We start from the raw sequence: 18,436 nt of genomic DNA, 5'->3' as shown, positions 1-18,436 counted from the left end.
ACATTTGACAGAAATGGCAGGTTCATATGAGACAGTAAACTTCAAGAGAATACACGGGCACACCACTATAATCAACTTCCTGAACGCAGATTTCGTATTCATTCATAGATCAGTGCGTTTCGCTCGTGGCTCCATTGATTATTTATTATCGCTCTCACTCTAATCCTCTCAATAACAAGGTTCATCGATAGTTTTACAACGCCAGTCGTCCCGAGATCGTTGTGTTGCGTATTAAAGATATAAATACCTTCATAACCCGAATAATATTTAAACGATTCTAATAGCTAATGGTAATGCAACCAACAACACGTAACAGAATGGTGTCGTCTATAGCGCATATTTTAAGGATTTTTCTGCGAAATAAAACTACTTATTTCCTAGTCAAGTACTGTAGATCAATGATATTTCTCTAATTTACAGATTGGTGTTAAATCCATTAACATTCAGTGGAATGGTTGTACTTTGTAGCAGACTCGGTCGCATAGATAGGTCCTCCTAGAGACCGAATGAAAATGTTCTGGCATTGACAACTGTCAATTGATTATCAGCTGACAGTTTCGGTTGTCATTCGCAAATACAAATTTTCAGCGTATTCCAGTCTCATTCACGTTATGATTTCGTTCAGAAATATTATTTAGGAAAATTCGGATACACGACAGAGAATCCCCTATCCAAAATATTACTTGAAAATGAAAATTATCTTATATTTTGCACGTGATAGTAGTGTAGTGCAAGTAGGATTAAAAAATAAGCCGAATTGGATAAAAGAGGGGAAACAACTGGAATGAACACCTAAAAAAGTATAAAATTTTAAATAACTGTAAAATCATAAACAATTTTGAAACTAAACTTTAGTAATGTTTAAATAAAATCCACGTAAAGAATTATAAATGCATTTATAATGACATAAAAGTCATTAAATATTTTGCAATATTTTTGTCAAATCTTTGTCTGTGCGACTTTCCGAAATGAACCGAATTATTATTCGGTCTGGTATCCGCGGAAAACCTTTTTTCGTCGCTTGTCTCGGCTTCTGCGCGCGCATGTCTCGTTCTTTCGTACGTTGTATAAATTTTCGAAGTTCGTAGTTTGTGTATATAATGGCTTCGATTACAAATTCGAAGCACTCGGAAGTAAACGGCGACTTATGCGTTGGTCCGTGTAAAAAATATAAAATGGAAAATAATAACAAAGTGACTGTTGTTTTGGGTGCGCAGTGGGGTGACGAGGGTAAAGGAAAAGTAGTCGATTTACTCGCTGTGAACTCGGACATCGTATGCCGCTGTCAGGTAAATACAATTTTTCAATAAATAAATATATTTTCAACTATAATCCTTCCTTTCGTATTTCTATACCATACTTGGTATACTAAATATTAGTCGTAAACTATCGGTGTTTCTTTTGTTTACGGAAGTTACGGAGTTTAGGTTATAGCACGAGTGTGAACCAATGTTTTCCTAATTAAATTCCCTCGATTCTAAGATAGATTCATTAGACAGAGTGCAGTATTGTTATCATATTTTACAATTCAAGATCATTTTTCTTCGCAAAGCATGGCGCTGGCAAGTTGCCAGGTTGTTTGAAAACTTTGAAAACACATCGCACTGTGTTTTTGTTATAAACTGGCATAATGTGCCAAGTGTTCGGGCGGGAAATTGCGTAAAGCATCTAATAATTGACCGTGTTACGTAACAATATGCACATATTTCCCGCGAACTTTATTTGTCATGTGACCGAAAATGATGTATAAAGTGTAATTTGCAACGTAAATAGACGTGCTTAACTATATTGTTGACGGTAATTGTGGAGATTTGCCAAGGTCTGGGGCATTTATTGTCATGGTTACTGAAGCGGAGCTGTTCGGATAATTCGCGCTATCTTGCTGATTCTAATTTTAAAATTTTATTTTTAATACTGATTACGTTACTGGTTGAAAATTTATGAAATAATGGAAATCCGGATTAAGCTTACATTTTAATTACATTACTGGAATTCTGTCATCAAATTATTAAACATTTAATAACTTTTGTCTGCTTACCACACCCTTTTACATAATTCCAATTTTAAATAAACAAATGTTAATCAAATATAGCTTTTATGGATATATAATATTGATTTGTTTTATAAATATAATGGTCTAAGATCCGAAGCTAAATCGAACTGGACGGAGCTGATAATAGAATGAAACTCATTTTATAATGAAATTAGTACATTGGGTAATACATTAAAAATGGGTTTGCTAAAAAATCCTGGACAGGATAATTTTAATTATTTTTTGAAAAATTAAAATTTAATTGAAAATTAAATTTTGCAACATCAAGATAATAAGAAAATTCTATTTTGAGTGAATGTTAAAAACATACAGAATGTGCAGGCTTTGGGTTGCCTATTATTTACGTGGACGAACTACTGGGTTGTCAGGTATAAACAGGTATTTCGCTGGCAACTACTTTCACTCATGATGATAATAGATAAAATTTTATATCAGTAGAAGCGCTGTTTTATTGTGAACACGTTGATATAGGGTTGTCTGCAAAATGAAAATTAATTTTTCAAAAAATAATTAAAATTATCCTGTCCAGGATTTTTTTAGCAAACCCATTTTTAATGTATTACCCAATGTACTAATTTTGTTATAAAATGAGTTTCATTCTATTATCAGCTCGGTCCAGTTCGACTTAGCTTCGGATCTTCTACTATAAAGTTATAAAAGTTAAAAAGATTTTTTTGTTCTATGAAAATATTGATTTATTTACTGATTTCTAGATTCACTTAACTCATACTTCACTATTTTATTCAATTCTTTTTGTGTCTAAAAGTTTCGATACTTAATTTCTATGATTATTTTTGGTACTACTGTCATAAATTACATACTAGTTATAAACTTAACATGATACAAAACTCATAATTCTTATGTCACTAGCAATATCTCAAGTATGCCCTAAGCCACACCCTGGTATTCCATAGAGAACTTAGTCCATAGAGAGAACAGCTATATCCAACTTCATGTACCTCTCCTGCTCTATTTGGGCACATACTACTCCTGTTCTTATTCAACAGGTGTTCATCATTAGCAATGACTATAATATATCGAATGACTAACAGAAATAAAGAAACACATATAACCAAGCTACCACTGTAGCATTACATCATATTAGTAACCTAACATTACACCTAGTATTACAGTTTTAATACATACAATTAAGTTGTTAAGACCAGTAATTCACAAGCAATTATTTTTAAATTCCATACCTCCATGAATATGGTGTCTATTACATGACTCAGACACTCATATAAAAGTATTTTCGAACAATATGTATTTCTGTATAAAATAAAATAAATTCTTTGATATACAATGAAAAGTCTATTCATTAATCTGTCAGCCCTTGGATGTCAACCTATAGATATAGGCTAGTTAGCACTAATTCAACTACTCGAGTGCTTTTGGCTTGTCTTGCATCCAAGCATTCCTTGCTGTTTGCATGCATCTGGTTGGAGGTCTCATGATATTCCTTTCTCTTCAGCATGGTTGTTCTATGACTTGTCAGCCTTTCAAACAAGTGTCCAGCTCATTGAAACTGTTAATTTTGGGAGCTAGCTTGATATAGACTGTAAAACTGCCAGTTCTGAATATAGAAATGAATTGCATCGCCATAGTAAATTGTATGACTACACCTGCTCGCAAGAACTTTGTTTTTTCAATGGATGTTTCATTATGAATATTGTCTAGTATTTCATAAAATGCTGACTGCTTCTGAATAAGGCATACAATCGAAATACCATGTCATGTAACTAGAAGTACATATTTGAAATAAATTCAATTACAATTATCAATAATGAAACCAGCTGTACGTAACAAATTATTATAAAACAAGTATTGATTGTATTGTATAAAATATGATAAGAAACCTCAACCGGCTCGAACTGTACAGATCTGCTTTAGGTAAATGTTAATAAATTATATTAGTCACTTGAAACTTTGCTCCGTACCCATTGGATGTAACCTCTGATATGAAATGATTCATTAGGATGCAAAATACTGTTACAACATTTGTACTAATTACGAAATTGATAATAACCAGTTGACGACCAGTCGACGACCCGCGTGGCGGAGCGGTCACCATACTGGTCTGACGCGCAAAGGGTCCCGGGTTCGATCCCCGGCCAGACAGATATCTAAATGATAAATTTAGATTTGTTTCTGGGTCTGGGTGTTTGTGTATTTGTCTATGTGTGTGTCCATGGCACCCACGACACAGGGAATCCTAGTGTGGGGCTGTGAGTGTAGAAAGCGTTTGTTTGTTAAAGTTGTTTTTTACCAGCGTAATTGAAACTATTTGAGGGTATTCACTTCGCGTACGTTAACCTTTCGCAAATTCAAATTAGATTTTTTACATCATGAAGCAGGTGTGTTTGAAAGCTATTAACTTGATATCATGTGATATTTGTAACTAGTTTTATTCTACGTATATTCTACACTATGCCTGACGCACTAGAATTCTACTTCGTGGATTCTAGGAGTACTAAAAATTAATGGACATAAAACTCAGATCAGAAATGTCTGCTTGGTTAGGTAAGGACGATAGAACGCGGATATTGCGTCCACTGCGCTATTTTCGTAAAACGGGGAAGGTTTTACTATGAACTCCCTAAGGATTCTTTTCGGACTCCTTATAGGAACCCAAGAGTCTTGGCAATACGTTAAAAAATCGAAATAGATACAGCAGCAGGTAGGGGCGTATCGTACGTTTTTTTTGCATTATTATATGTATTGGTAGTCTCAGACCATACTGGTTCGGTAATATATCAACTTGTACTATATTCGTTTACGATCTGTGATACAAGAACACATTCACGACTTGCGATGGTTTCGTATTAAGTGACGATGGGCAAATTGTTCAAAAGAGATGCATTTAGAGTGCGCGCTAACTGCAAAATTGCAGTTTGAATGCGGATTTTGTACATACTGCATTATAATTGCTGATAATTTGCGCAGGCCAATTTCAGTTAGTGTAAAGTTGTGAGCTTGCAGTTGAAATGCAAACCGCCTGTATAAACAGTGTCAAGCAAACTTTTACATTCGCGGCAAAACTTCAATGAATTTAGTAGGTAGAACCCCGTGACAAGCGCTGCTGTTACGGGTTTAAAGAGTGTGGTAAGGGTAAGAAATACGAAGCATTCTGAGTCTTCAAGGATAGTACGTATTTATGGCCGAACTTTGAGCTTCAATGAAGCCCTATATGAATTCCATGGTTATTGGTTAGCAGTGATTACTTCCCATACGGTGAATTGCTTGTTGCTTTGTTGTCATAAGGACTTGTACGACAAATTCTAAATATCATGTGTATGAGTGAAGTTTGCAGTAAAACCACAGTAACACGGTGATAAGTTATTCCTCAAATGATAAACGTTAAGATATTGATGTTTTTGGATGAATGACCTTGCTTTAGCGATAAGTAGACAACAAGGACGCTGATTGTGAAATGTTCTTTTATACAATGTAACGGCGAAGCAAAGCAGCTGTTTCAGCTATTAAATTTTATACAAACAAATCGTGCTGGTTTGTCTGACTTAGAAATTACTGCCATAACCTCGTTCATTAGCTTGTACAAGGCGATCAAAAATATTTCATGTTTTCTATTCATTCATAAATATTTGATGATTCCCTGTTTGACACAGACTTTTCCTTATTGGCGCCATTTATTATGGTCACCTCTCCTGTACTTAGTGATTACCCGCTCTTTGCTTGAGGACGGTTGACCAACTGATCGAACACGCCTGATGTGGCCACCGTTCGAGGCGATCTTCTTCCTATGATTTTGGACTAAATTTATCGCGGAATTGAGACATTTTATTATGTAACGGGTACTCACGATATGCGTTTTTAAATTTCTTTATTGCCTTAATATACTGGTCCCGCGGGAACTTTCAGATATTAAGCTGAAAATAGCAGATACTACACTTTGCCTACACTTGTTCTTTTATTAAGGCAATATTATACAATGAGACTTCGATTTTAAACAGTATTGTATGAATTGATTAGTCTCGTAATAAAACTTAATTAGATATCTCTTGCAACATTACAAGTATTGCGATATTGCCGCCAATAGCTCAGCGGTATAAAAAAGAGAAATTTATCCACCAAGGTTCCCGTTAAATAATAACAATATATAATAAGAAAATATATAAGCAATAACAACGTGACCTTATCGCAAATAGTATTTCAGTTTCGTAAGCCATCGAGTTGTGAAATTCTAATTGTTTGTAGATTATTTTTGGGCCGGAGGTTGGTCGAGAAAAGATTTTCATTTAGTTATACTCTGTGTAAATTAATTACTTTATTGTGGGAATAAAAGAGTTTGACCCCGAAGTCGTCATATACAAAAAGTAGTAGGATTCTTGATGGCTCGATTGTCGCCATGCCATCATATCTACCCCTTTTCATAATGGTGTACTGTTGTAAGGCCGATAGACTTAATAATATGAGGCGTGAGATAAAGTAGGCTGCGAGATCGGTTGTAGCTTTTGTTAAAGGGTATCTGAAATAATAATCGAATTGTTTGTTTGCCAAAAATCGAACCCGGAAACCTGGCAAACCGGACATCATGAGATACGAGACGCGGGTCATTGGAACACTGATATCGTAAAAGTGATAACTGAAATTTGCCTACAAAGAATTCTTCATGTTTTCAGAGATAAAATAAAATGATTTTATTATGTGTAGGCTTTTTATAAGACCAAAGGTCCACATGATGGTAAGTAGTCCCGGCTGTCTCGCCTAAACCATATAGAGATGGTTGCTTTAATCTAAGTTAACCGGCAACCATAACCGTCCACTGAAACGTAAGAACTGATTTACGCTAGAAATGGGTGTGGCGATGGTATCTTCCCGCTTGGACTCTACTGGTTCTGGACTCAAATTCTACCATCACTCTTATAAGAAAGAGCACTTTCAATTTATCAACATTTCTTACCCGTCAATTGTGTGACTAAGGAAATTATTAATATCTCGTAATGCATATGGTTTAATAATGAATTATTTATTTTATTGCTTTTATCTTTAGTCAGTTACCGATTAGGTTTTTCTTATTGAGATCGTGACCAATCTCAGATAAGGTACATTCATCTACATACATGGAAAAAGTTTTGCTTTCACGTCACGTATACAAAGTATCGTTCAGGTTTCATTTAAATTACAATACTTCAGTGCACAATGTCGCAATTAGAGATAATTGTTTTTTAAAGAAAAATGTCAGTAATTATCCTGAAGAAGACGAAGTTTTCTTATAAAGAAAACACTGTCTTATAAAGACGACGAAGTTTTCTTATAAAAAAAACATCGCCTCAACCTAAAGGTACCGACTATAACCACCTACATAAGTGACATCATCTTAATGATGATAAGTGATACATTAGTAACCATATTACAGTTGTATTATAAGTTGCAACATGGAATCAATATTACAACTTCATTACTTCGACCCATTTAGCGTTCCATCAGAAAACTAGAGATTCAAATTACCTCATTCAATATGTTTAAACCGTAGGTAGGTATACTATAAAAACTCACTTCTGTGCATTTCCGCCCATTTTCCCTATGGCGAATCTCCAGAATATTTATATGAGTATATTTTTCGACCAAAGTTTGCTATACGAAGAACACCATCTTTTAGCGAAAGTCATCAACAACCCATTACTGTCCCACTGCTGGGCACGGGTCTCCTTTCATAATGAGAAGGATTAGGCTGTAGCCCACCGCGCTGGCCAAGTGCGTATTGGCAGACTTCGCATACCTTTAAGATGTTTTTTTTTTATAAATCTTTCAGGTACGCAGGTTTCCTCACGATGTTTTCCTTCACTGTTTAGCAAGTGATAATTAATTTCTAATACGCAATAACTTTGAAAAATTAGAGGTGCGTGCCTGGGATTTAAACCTCGGACCCCTCGATCGAGAGGCCAACTTTCTTAACCACTAGGCTATCACTGCCTTTTAGCGAAAGTAATTCTTCGATAAACATTTCTTCAATAGTGTTATAAGAAACACGTCATATAGCAGTTCGAATTAGCTGTAACAATTGTCAGGAATGTTGGCATTGGTTGGCGCTTGCCGCGAATATCGAGATATTTCCAATATTTACCGGCATGAAATTGTCTTGTCCGGTCCTCGTGCAAATTAATAAACAGTGTGTTACATAAATTGTACAAGTACAATTGTACAGTGTTACATTTGATGCATCTTGACACGTGCATGCTGTATTTGAGTGCTATTGTGTATCTGTTGTTTTGTATACACTATGTAGTAATAGCCTAATAATTAAAAGTCGGCATCTCAATCGGGAGTCCGAAGTTCGCGTTCCAGGCGTCTTGTATTTTTCCAAGTTATGTGCGTTTTAAAATTAATAATAACTTTAACCGGAAGTTGGAAAAATGTTGTCAAGGATATGTAAATTCCACCAAATCCATGCTTGGCCAACTTGATAGAGATGAAATGAAATGAAATGAAATATATTTGTTTTGTATAGGCCAACGACGGCACTTACAAATTGTCAGGTACAATGTTTTCTTAAACTACTACCGGATCGGAACGCGACCTCTACTGAGAAGATCCGGTAAGAAACTCAGCGGGTTTGTCTTTTTTTTTTAATAATAATTATTCTCTTTTTTTAATGCCATCATTTTTATATATACTAAAACCTAAGCCTAAGACTAAAACCTAAGCCTTTCTCATTTGGTGAGTAGACCCGTGCCCAGCAGTTGGACTAAAATCTCTTGTGGTTCAGACGCATCGAATAGGTAGGCGGGGTAGCATTACAGTATTCGTATTTGGAGGTGTGGTAGTATACGCATATGTATATTAACATGAGGTCAGTAGCTTAGTCATCAGTGTTAGCAATGCATTTGTTAGTCATTACTTATCAATTTTGCATAATTTTGTAAGGTCAGTTACATTGTGTGGGCGTAACACATTTTTAGTCTTCTTTGCACGAGTTTCTTCACAACTGAGAACTCCGAGAACATACAACACGCACTTTCGGCTCCGAATTCTACTCCGATTCGGATTAGTGTAGGAAAATATGGATTAGTGGCGAGTCTGTTGAAGGTATTCGAATTTTCCAAGCAGCCGCCATAAAACTTCAATTTACTCGTTGAACCTTGTCGTATTAAGAAGAACGAATAGATTAAGATTTCATCCAGCAGTCCTCCAAAACACGGAATCGCGCATGCCTAGCCTCTAGCGGTGACCCATCCAACTCCTGTTGCTGCTGGTAGATTCTTAACTTTATATATGGGTAACGGTCTCCACAAAGTACGGCGCTAAACGTCTTTATAATAAATAAATTGTAATATTGAAACTTACATGTATTTGGTTTTCTAAGAAGACGTCTGGGAAACATCGATCATGATATAGAAAAGTATATTAATAAGTAATCTAATAATGCAAAAATATACACTTATCTCATTAACGAATTACTGGATTATTGATAAGAAAAATGTTGTAATGCTAAACTAAGGATTAAACATGTTTAAATGATTCTGTCAAATCGTTTTATCAACCGTCAACGTTTCCTACTGTTTCACATTGGTCTCCTCTCAGAGTGAGGGGGTTTTAGTGTGATAGTCCACCCCGTAGGCCAAGTGTGCGTTGGTAGACTTCATAGGCTTAGACATAAAAGTTTCCTGCGATGATTTCCTTCCCATTCGAGCACCTACACATGTTTATAGCGTGAAGCACTTCTTACGTCTTGGTCACAGCGGATGTCGGCTGACTTACTCGTACATATGACGCAATCATCTTAGCCCTTAGGAGCGGCAACGGATCTTTGACCGACTTAAGGTTAAGCTAGAACACCTGTCCTACATAAGTTGTTTACAGATATTTTTGGGCGTGAATGTATTTTTTAAACATTGATTATTTTTTAATAGATCTACCATCTATGGTCATGTTCGTGCCTTTGTATAGGCTAACGTTGTCTTTTCTTGAACAGGGTGGAAACAACGCCGGCCACACGGTGGTGGTCGACGGCAAGGAGTTCGATTTCCATCTACTACCCAGCGGCATCATCAATCAAAAATGCACCTCTGTTATTGGTAAGTAATATTTTTCTTCTGCTTTATAAAAGTCGAAAAGACTGACGGACAACGCAAAGTTTAACGATGCCCCATTTATATCAACAGACAGAACGTATCAGACACGAGCCGTGTCAGACAAATTATATTTTTTATACAAAGTTTCGATTGACACACTTCGTGTCTGATCGGCTTTGATCTACTGTAGATCGAAATACCTCAATATACACTGTATGTGATATTTTTTTGCTTGCCACGGCACTTGTTTGTCACGCTCTATGTCTGTAGATGTTAATGACCTCTAAACCGGTGAAACTAAACCAATCAAATTTTGGTGATGATCTGATTACATTACTGTAGAACCCAAATTTTTTGCTAAACATCTTCGTAACTACATCGGTGAATATCAAATCGAACTTCGATTCGATTTTTGGTCTTTTTGACGGCCATACGTTACGTTTCCAAGCCTCCAAAACAAAAACATGGTATCAGGAAGTATTTTTAAAGATCTCGAATAGTTTTTTATGTGTATTGACCGATAACACTGACACTGTTGAATGGACGCCAGGAATTGCATCACTCACGTTACATAAGATCGGGAGGTTAAAAAATCGTAAAACTGACTTCAATGAAATTTACTAGTGCCCTAAAAATAAACTTCTTTTGAGGTGTGGCTGGCACGTGTCACGGAAATTTGAATATGACGACATGGAAAACTGTAGGTAAATTTTGAGTTGATGAAAATACTGTGCAGATCCGATTTGAAACTACCGCACTTGGGGATATAAGGGGCGAGGGTGAGGGGGGTTTTTAGGGAATCCGAAATCCCTCGCCTATTCTAGCGGAGGGCCTAGATAAGGCGAAAAAGGAAAAATCTCCAAGCAATGGGTTCTTTTGTATTTTTCGCCGATAAATTTTAGATACTACTTACTAGCATAATCTGAAAAATTCAGAGTAACTCTATGTTATCTGCGAAATGCAAGAACTGCTTCCGCTAGAAATAAGTATGGCGGTGGTACTTCCCTGGACGAACCATACACGTTATACCAACTTAAATACAACGTTTCACTAACGTTGGAATTTGAAATTGTACTCCATCTAGAAATACTAGAGTTACTATTAGCATTATATGCATGTGCGTCATTTGTTTTATCTGTATACATTTGTTATCTTAATTTATGTATGGAGTCATTTATAAACAAACACATCTGTTCAAGATCTTTTTCGGGAATACCCGTAACGTACTCGTATATTTGTAAAACACAGTCTCTTCGGTGTGAAAATCACAGATCTCAGCCTAGCAGAGTGACAGAAACTCAGACTCTTAATCGGGACGTCCAAGGTTCGAAACCCAGACAAATATCGTAAACTATTGGGGTTATAAGTACGTATAGTATAATCGTTGTACATAGTTGAAAATATGGAACAATAATGTAATGTCAATCAGAGAAAGTTTATAAAGTACATTTAAAATATTCCTTCATACATATAGATACACACAAATATACAGGAGAGATTTAAAATCTATGCTCACAATTCACAATGCTCGTTTGAATTTAATGAGTACCTGTTACATAATAAAATGTAAAAATATTACCAAAAAAATCGTAATACGAAGCTACTTATTTGTATCTGTAAGTATTTGGTGCCAGTCATAAAATACTATAAAAAAATGAAATACGATCCGTTTAACATCAGAAATGACATTCCAAATGATTTCAGCACGCAAATGAATGCCCGATCCGTACATAATGCAATGTTAATGATGGTAAGGTCAAAGTAATTCACAACCATTGCATGACTAACGAATCCGATGTAAATGTTACGCTGCGTCCACACGCTCGGCAGTATTTGACATTTGCCTCAAACTCCAAACCTACAAACGCATGAACGTGTAGACGCGACGGAAATGCTTGCGGGGAATTCCCTTTGGCTGGCTAAGAACTGACATGCTATTGGATCGGCGCTTGCAAACCTACACAAACTAAATCAAACATTCTATCCGCACATTTGAATTTTTAACCGACTTCAAAAAAGGAGGTTTCTCAATTCGACCGTATATATGTTTTTTTTATGTTTGTTCGGGGATAACTTTTATTAATCGATTTTGATGTTTCTTTTTTGTTGGAAAGAAGATATGTCCAAGGTGATCCAATTTAAGGAAATCAGGGTCTGATTATGGCAGACCAGAGAAATCGAGGGGAACTTTCAAAAATCGTAGGGGCGACTAGTGCGTTTATAAGTTTTTTCATTAAGTATTTTTATTTATTGTATATTTATATTATATTATAATAATATAAACGTTAGTATGTCATCACTAAAAAGGGTGATTTTTTTAACACAATATACAACCGACTTCTTTTATCATATCGGATACCGGCTTATATTGGACACGCTGCTTATGCCATTATTCAATGAAATATATTGAGTGCCGACTTCAGAAATATGTACTAAACCAACATTTATTTGAATTATTTTTTACTTTGTAGTGACATAGAAGTCGGTTGTATTTTTTGTTAAAAAATTTTAACCGTTTGCTGAGGTTTTTTGGCAAGCGTGCGAAGAATAGGTTTAGAATTTTTTAACATAAACTAAAAGACATTTGAATGCAATCCACTTTATCTTTAATAATACTCAAAGGTAATAATAAGTGGTAATCACTTATTCACATGCATTCAATATATATATGAAATATTCATAGTTACATTATTTACATATATTATGAACGACTAAGAAAGAATCGTTTTAAATGCAAATTTAAAGCCAATGACGTCACTTAATGATCTGTACGTTTGTTGGAAAAAAAGACAATTATTTATAATATTTATGTTATGTGACAAATAATGTACATAATAGATTTTATTTGTGAATATACTTGCTACACATAGCATATCTTTAGAATTTAGCAGTTTTTACATACATGACATTGGTATGAAGATCAGAAAGTACATGTTTTAACGTTTATCAACTAGGTTTACGCCACCAATGCATTCGTCTAAACCTCTACATATGAATAACCTTTATGTCAGTTCTAGATACTTGCCGAATGCGCATTTAAATTCTCGTCATTAGCGAGTTACTCGGCCAATTAGTCGCGATCACCCGATTTGATTATTCGGCATAAAACTATTTCTTAGGTGAAAAGATGTCTTTAAAGTCTTCTAACTTCGCGAGAAGTTCTGGCCATTTTAGTAATAGTTCATACAGCCAGGTAAAAAAAACATATGTTTTTGAGTATATTTTGAACTATCTTTCTCCCTTTATACAGCAGAGGAATAGCAAGAGATAAATAGAATTTTTATTGGAACATGTTATTAATATGCAAGTAATTGTCGCCTACATTAGTATCTCTATTTTCTACGCCCTATCGAAGTAGGACGTGGATAGTTTATTAGTATTACACATTTCTATCGTATAGTAACGGTCGCCTGTTTTTTGCCTAGCTTTATCGTACTCTGACATCGTTTAGTGATAATGCTGTATCTAACAAACATACGAGAATCGTTGTTTACTTTGTCTATGATAAAAATTGGAGCGTAAATAATTTTTGGGCCTGCTTGATAAGTCAACAATTCTGTATTGTGGATGATATGAACACACATGCAAGCAGACATACACGCACAGTAAACTTGCCTCTGTACATATTTTGAAAATATTTATGTTAGGGATGGCTGGCCACGCATATCGCTTGGATCCGCTCCTCGCACGCTCAATAATTATGCAGTAGTTAGTTGACATTATATATTTTTTCTACATGTGCATATAACTCATGTCCCTATAACTCTAGGATTTATTACTTCATGAAACAAACGACTAAATAAGCGAATAATTAGCCCAAATCTAAGTTAATTTTCATAGAAAAAGGAAGATTTTAAATCATCCACCGTGTCATGTTGGCGAACTACAATAAATTCCCAACCAATTAGTATTATCTAACGATCCGAGTACCGCTGGATTTTAAAAAGCCATTTGAAGTAAACCGGGGAACAGTACGGTACCGAGACACGACAGGCACGGAACTAATCGGTCGCCATTGTAACATTAATTATGCTGAGATTGTGGCCTTCGGGAAATATTTTTGAACGATGCGGCTTACCACTGCGACCAGTACAGTAGAGCTTTTTCGAAAAGATCGATCAACGTGGGCTCTTCAAGAGGGGTGCAAAAAGAGCTCTCCTTCAAAGTCGGCGATGCATTTTCGACTCCTCTGGCGTTGCAAATGTCCATAGGCGACGGTGACTGCTTTCCACCAGATAGCCCCCTCTGCTTTATTGTTAGGTATACTTATAAAAAAATCGACACGAAAACGATTTTCGAAGAAACTTTCCTTATTTCAGCAAATCTATTTATAAGCTACGTCGTATCAGCAACTATAAACTAAAGTGAGATAGTGAGAATATTTTTTAATTTCTTAAATCAAACAGTTCTTCCAGATCAGATCAAAATATACAATTGACTCCAACATATTATTTTCCTTTTTTTTATATGATCTTAGATATTGATCCATAGAATTTGGATCTTGGCTCGAAGTCGAACACCATAATTCAATCTTTGATAGAGATCAAGTAAAATAGAAAGATACTTCACCGCTTTGATATTGAATGAAGCCACGGAAGGATGACGGTTTTTTCATTTATCGTTAGTATTTTTGACAAATAAAGAATATTTTTAGAGAAAATTTACGTTTAAACAACTAATACTAGGTAATTTACGTAATAATACGGAGACGTGGGAACACTTTATTTACTCACACAATTTTAATTCTCAAAACTGGTTACACTTTCTTGAGAGGAGTGATCAATCTATGTATTTTACTGATCTAAGACAGTAATTACAATTACTCTAACAATGTCGCTATTCTACCATTGGCATTGAAATTGAAGGTCGCACCCGCACGCCGCAGTCGCAAGCCGCAGTGCCTGATCGTGAAGTCATGATCGTGTTTCAGAGAGATCCCTGTCACGATATAATGTTACCTGATTTATGATGTACCGTTTTACCGTTGAATAAATTGACGTTGATTAGTCGCGGTTTTTTGCAAAGTTTACGATAATTTCTTTATGATGGCAGGTATAAGAAATCGTTAGCATGTTTATGCTATAACTATAATTTGTTATGTATCTCACGGGTGATGTTAGAGGACAGCGATTGTTTGAATTTCTTGAACTACAATCGCTATTTAAAAAAACAGGGATAATCATTCGGAATCTTCCTTAAATTTTCAAAGGAAATGATCGGCACATTATTTGTGACTTATGTATTTCCTTAGATTCTTCCTAAGAGCAGCATCCTTTCTTTTTATACTATAGAAGTATTCGACATATAGACAACAACAACAAAAAAGTTTATATTTAGTAAAAAAAAATCTGTAGACACAGATCTGTAGACAGTTTTTTACTTAATATAAACTTTTTTTAATATGAGAGTAGTTGACGAGCATGCAGTCCACCTAATAGTAAGTGGCTACTGCCGCCCATGGACATCTATTATCAACCTCAGATAAAATTAGGTTCCTACCTGAGGTCGGCCACAGATGCGCCGCTACCCCTGAGGACTAAGCTGGAACGCCCCGGAAAAGTATGTCTCCTTTCCACACCTTTCAGACCAGAACACAGCCGTGCTTAACACTGCTGTTATTTTGTAGAAATAGGTAGGTCTTGTTGTCTCATTAGTTTTTGGTATTAATCTAACCTTTTTTTTATTTCAGGCAATGGCGTGGTGATCCACTTGCCGGGGCTCTTCGAGGAGCTGAAGAAGAACGAGCTGAAAGGGATGCAGAGCTGGCAGGACCGGCTCATCATATCCGACAGAGCGCATCTAGTATTCGATATACACCAACAGGTAGGCATATACTTTTGAAAAACATAAACTCTTTTTAATATGAGAGTAGTATACGAGACCTGATTATAAATGGCTATTGCCGTTCATGGATATCTGTCATCCCACATAAGTATATATTCCTACCTGATATGGCCCACAAATGCGCCGATACCCATGAGGAAAAGCCATCATTTTAGACTGAGTTCTCAGACTTCTCAAAGGTAGCAATGTATATGTACATACACGTTGCTACCTTTGAATATTCAAGTTACATTACACGCCTGAGAGTTCTTAATAAACATCTTAAAGGCGTGTGAAGCTCCAGCGGTTTAACCTTTCGGTCCGCCTCGCTCCGATCCTGGGGGGCCTCCAAACACAGTTGCTAAAAAAAAGGTCGCCAGGACACTCTTTAAAATGTGTATCACTCGGCAAAAAAAATGGTCGCCGAATCACAGGCGAATAATTCTATGACACATTTGTCATTTTACACTTTTGGGGGCCTCCATTCAACTTTCCGCCCCGGGCCTCCGACGACCTTAGTCCGCCACTGGTGTGAAGTCAACAATTCACACTTGACCAGCGCCTATAACTGCTGCCTAAACCCCTATCTCGTTGCGGAAATGGCCATGTCTAGCAGGGGGATAATAATGACTTGCAGACTAGGACATAACTCAAAAAGTTCTTCTGACTAGTTTAGTTAGTCTGAGTCTGAGTTACAAATGGTTCCAAGTAATAAGCGGATAGCGGACAATGTAGTTTTAAAAACAAGCACTGTTTTACAATAAGCGGCCGATTGTTGTTTCAAACGATATATTCTAAGAATTAATCGCAGCGTACCCAGCCTATAAGGAAAGGTCTTGTTTGTTTAATCGTATTAGTATCGGTTTGTGGAAGTGGATAATAAAATATTATATTTTAATTATGATATCGTGATTGCAACGAAATTGTAGGAAAATTGGTTTGATTGTATCAGAGAATGTGATTGTAACTTTTTTTTATAATACTGAAGAAGCAAAGGGGCTTGCAATCCACCTGATGGATGTATGTGTGCGTGTATGGATATTTCTTATCAACCCCAGATATGGATTCCTACTTGAGGCCCGACCTGAGAGGAATGCAAGGAAGTAAGGATACTGCTGTTATAATGCAGAAATAGGTGCGGCGGTGGGTCCGCTAAAGTCCTTCCTTCAAAGACCTTCAAAATTAAATATTAAATGTACATACATAATAACCCCGTGTCGCTCCCACGACACTGGGTACCTTTTGAAGGTTTCCCCCTCGTCAAAAAAAAAGGGCAGCAACGAATCTGACCCATCAGTAAGACCTCAATCAAAATTATTTTCAGGTGTCCATCACGACACTTACCATAAGTTAGATTGCTATAGTCCGCTCTGAACATAGAAATGAATCGCGTCGCCACAGCAAATTGTATGACTACACCTGCTCGCAACAACTTCCGAGCGGACTAGCAGTTTGGCGCGGACTACACGCGCCTTTGTTACTTCAATTTCATTAAACCATAATTGGATTTGATACCCGCACTTCATTTTAAATGCTATTAAGACCTTCATCAGAATCCGCTTAGTTAATAAGATTTGCAAATTTATTAGCAGGCAAACCCATGTGCGAAATTAGCTTCGCCATTAAAAGTATGGCGGAAAGTAATTTCGCTAATGTACCGGGTGGGTTGGCAGTGTTGTATGGGGATGTTAACGATGGCTTATGTCAGACGACTGGTAGAGTCACGTCATTGTTGTTAGGGCAAGTTTTAGTAGAATAGTTTTACCTATAATTATGAATAGGTAGGTTGCGAAATAATGAGCCACATTCTTTTTATAATAAAGATATAGCAAATTAGTATGCAGTTCTGATGGTAAGTGCTATTACCGCCCACGGATATTTGAGTAATCCCAGAAAGGATTCTCCCTAGTCCGATACGAACTCTTCCTGCAAAAAGTTCGGCCATAAGTGCTTTGTTAGCATTGACTACTAAAGTATCTAAAGTGGAACGCCTCGTATAAATGTCTGTATCTTCTCACAAGCTTCAAATCAGTACATATCAGCGCTTAACACCGTTTTTATACGAGTAAACCAAAAATGGGCGTGGTGGTGGCGGTTCCTCGAAGGTGAACTAAGGTTTCTATCACCTAAACAATTTATTCCGTGCTATGGTTTGAGTCAAAAGCGACATCAAACATGATTTTTTATTTATTTATTTTAATGTGTGCGACTTAATTAATTGTTAGAAGAGAACGTGACGTAAAGGCTATTAAATTTCCTTTGCAATTAATTCAGATGATGTTGTTATCTTGCCAAATCGTTCATGCCAGACATTAGCAATTATAATTGTTTGCATATATTCTCTAATTGTGCAGTATATAGCTATTAGAGTGCTAATGATAACGTCAGAATTATATTTATAAGTACATACTCTGATGTTGACAGTGATAAAAATGTAAGCACTTGATCTATCGATTTAAGTACCTTTTTCCTTTCTAAATAATGTAATGTCTAGTGTCTGCATGTCCCTAGTCTTGGTCTTAATTTT

At 36.1% G+C, this 18,436-nt stretch overlaps 1 protein-coding gene across 1 annotated transcript in view; it reads left to right on the top strand.

Moving 5' to 3' along the window:
• The first annotated feature begins 1,014 nt into the window (after positions 1-1,014).
• The window catches only part of Adss (adenylosuccinate synthetase), a 29,591-nt gene continuing 12,169 nt past the window's right edge, over positions 1,015-18,436 (top strand). Inside the window, exons 1-3 of the mRNA XM_073073635.1 lie at positions 1,015-1,289; positions 9,987-10,089; positions 15,776-15,909. Of these exons, the coding sequence (XP_072929736.1) occupies positions 1,101-1,289; positions 9,987-10,089; positions 15,776-15,909 (426 nt within the window). The 5' untranslated portion in view covers positions 1,015-1,100. The remainder of the gene's footprint in view (positions 1,290-9,986; positions 10,090-15,775; positions 15,910-18,436) is intronic.

Source organism: Epargyreus clarus, unplaced genomic scaffold (assembly GCF_041222505.1).
Source record: "Epargyreus clarus isolate Ecla_fem2 unplaced genomic scaffold, WU_Ecla_fem_2.2 ptg000006l, whole genome shotgun sequence".
Taxonomy (NCBI): domain Eukaryota; kingdom Metazoa; phylum Arthropoda; class Insecta; order Lepidoptera; family Hesperiidae; genus Epargyreus; species Epargyreus clarus.
This window is presented reverse-complemented; position numbering and strand designations above follow the sequence as displayed.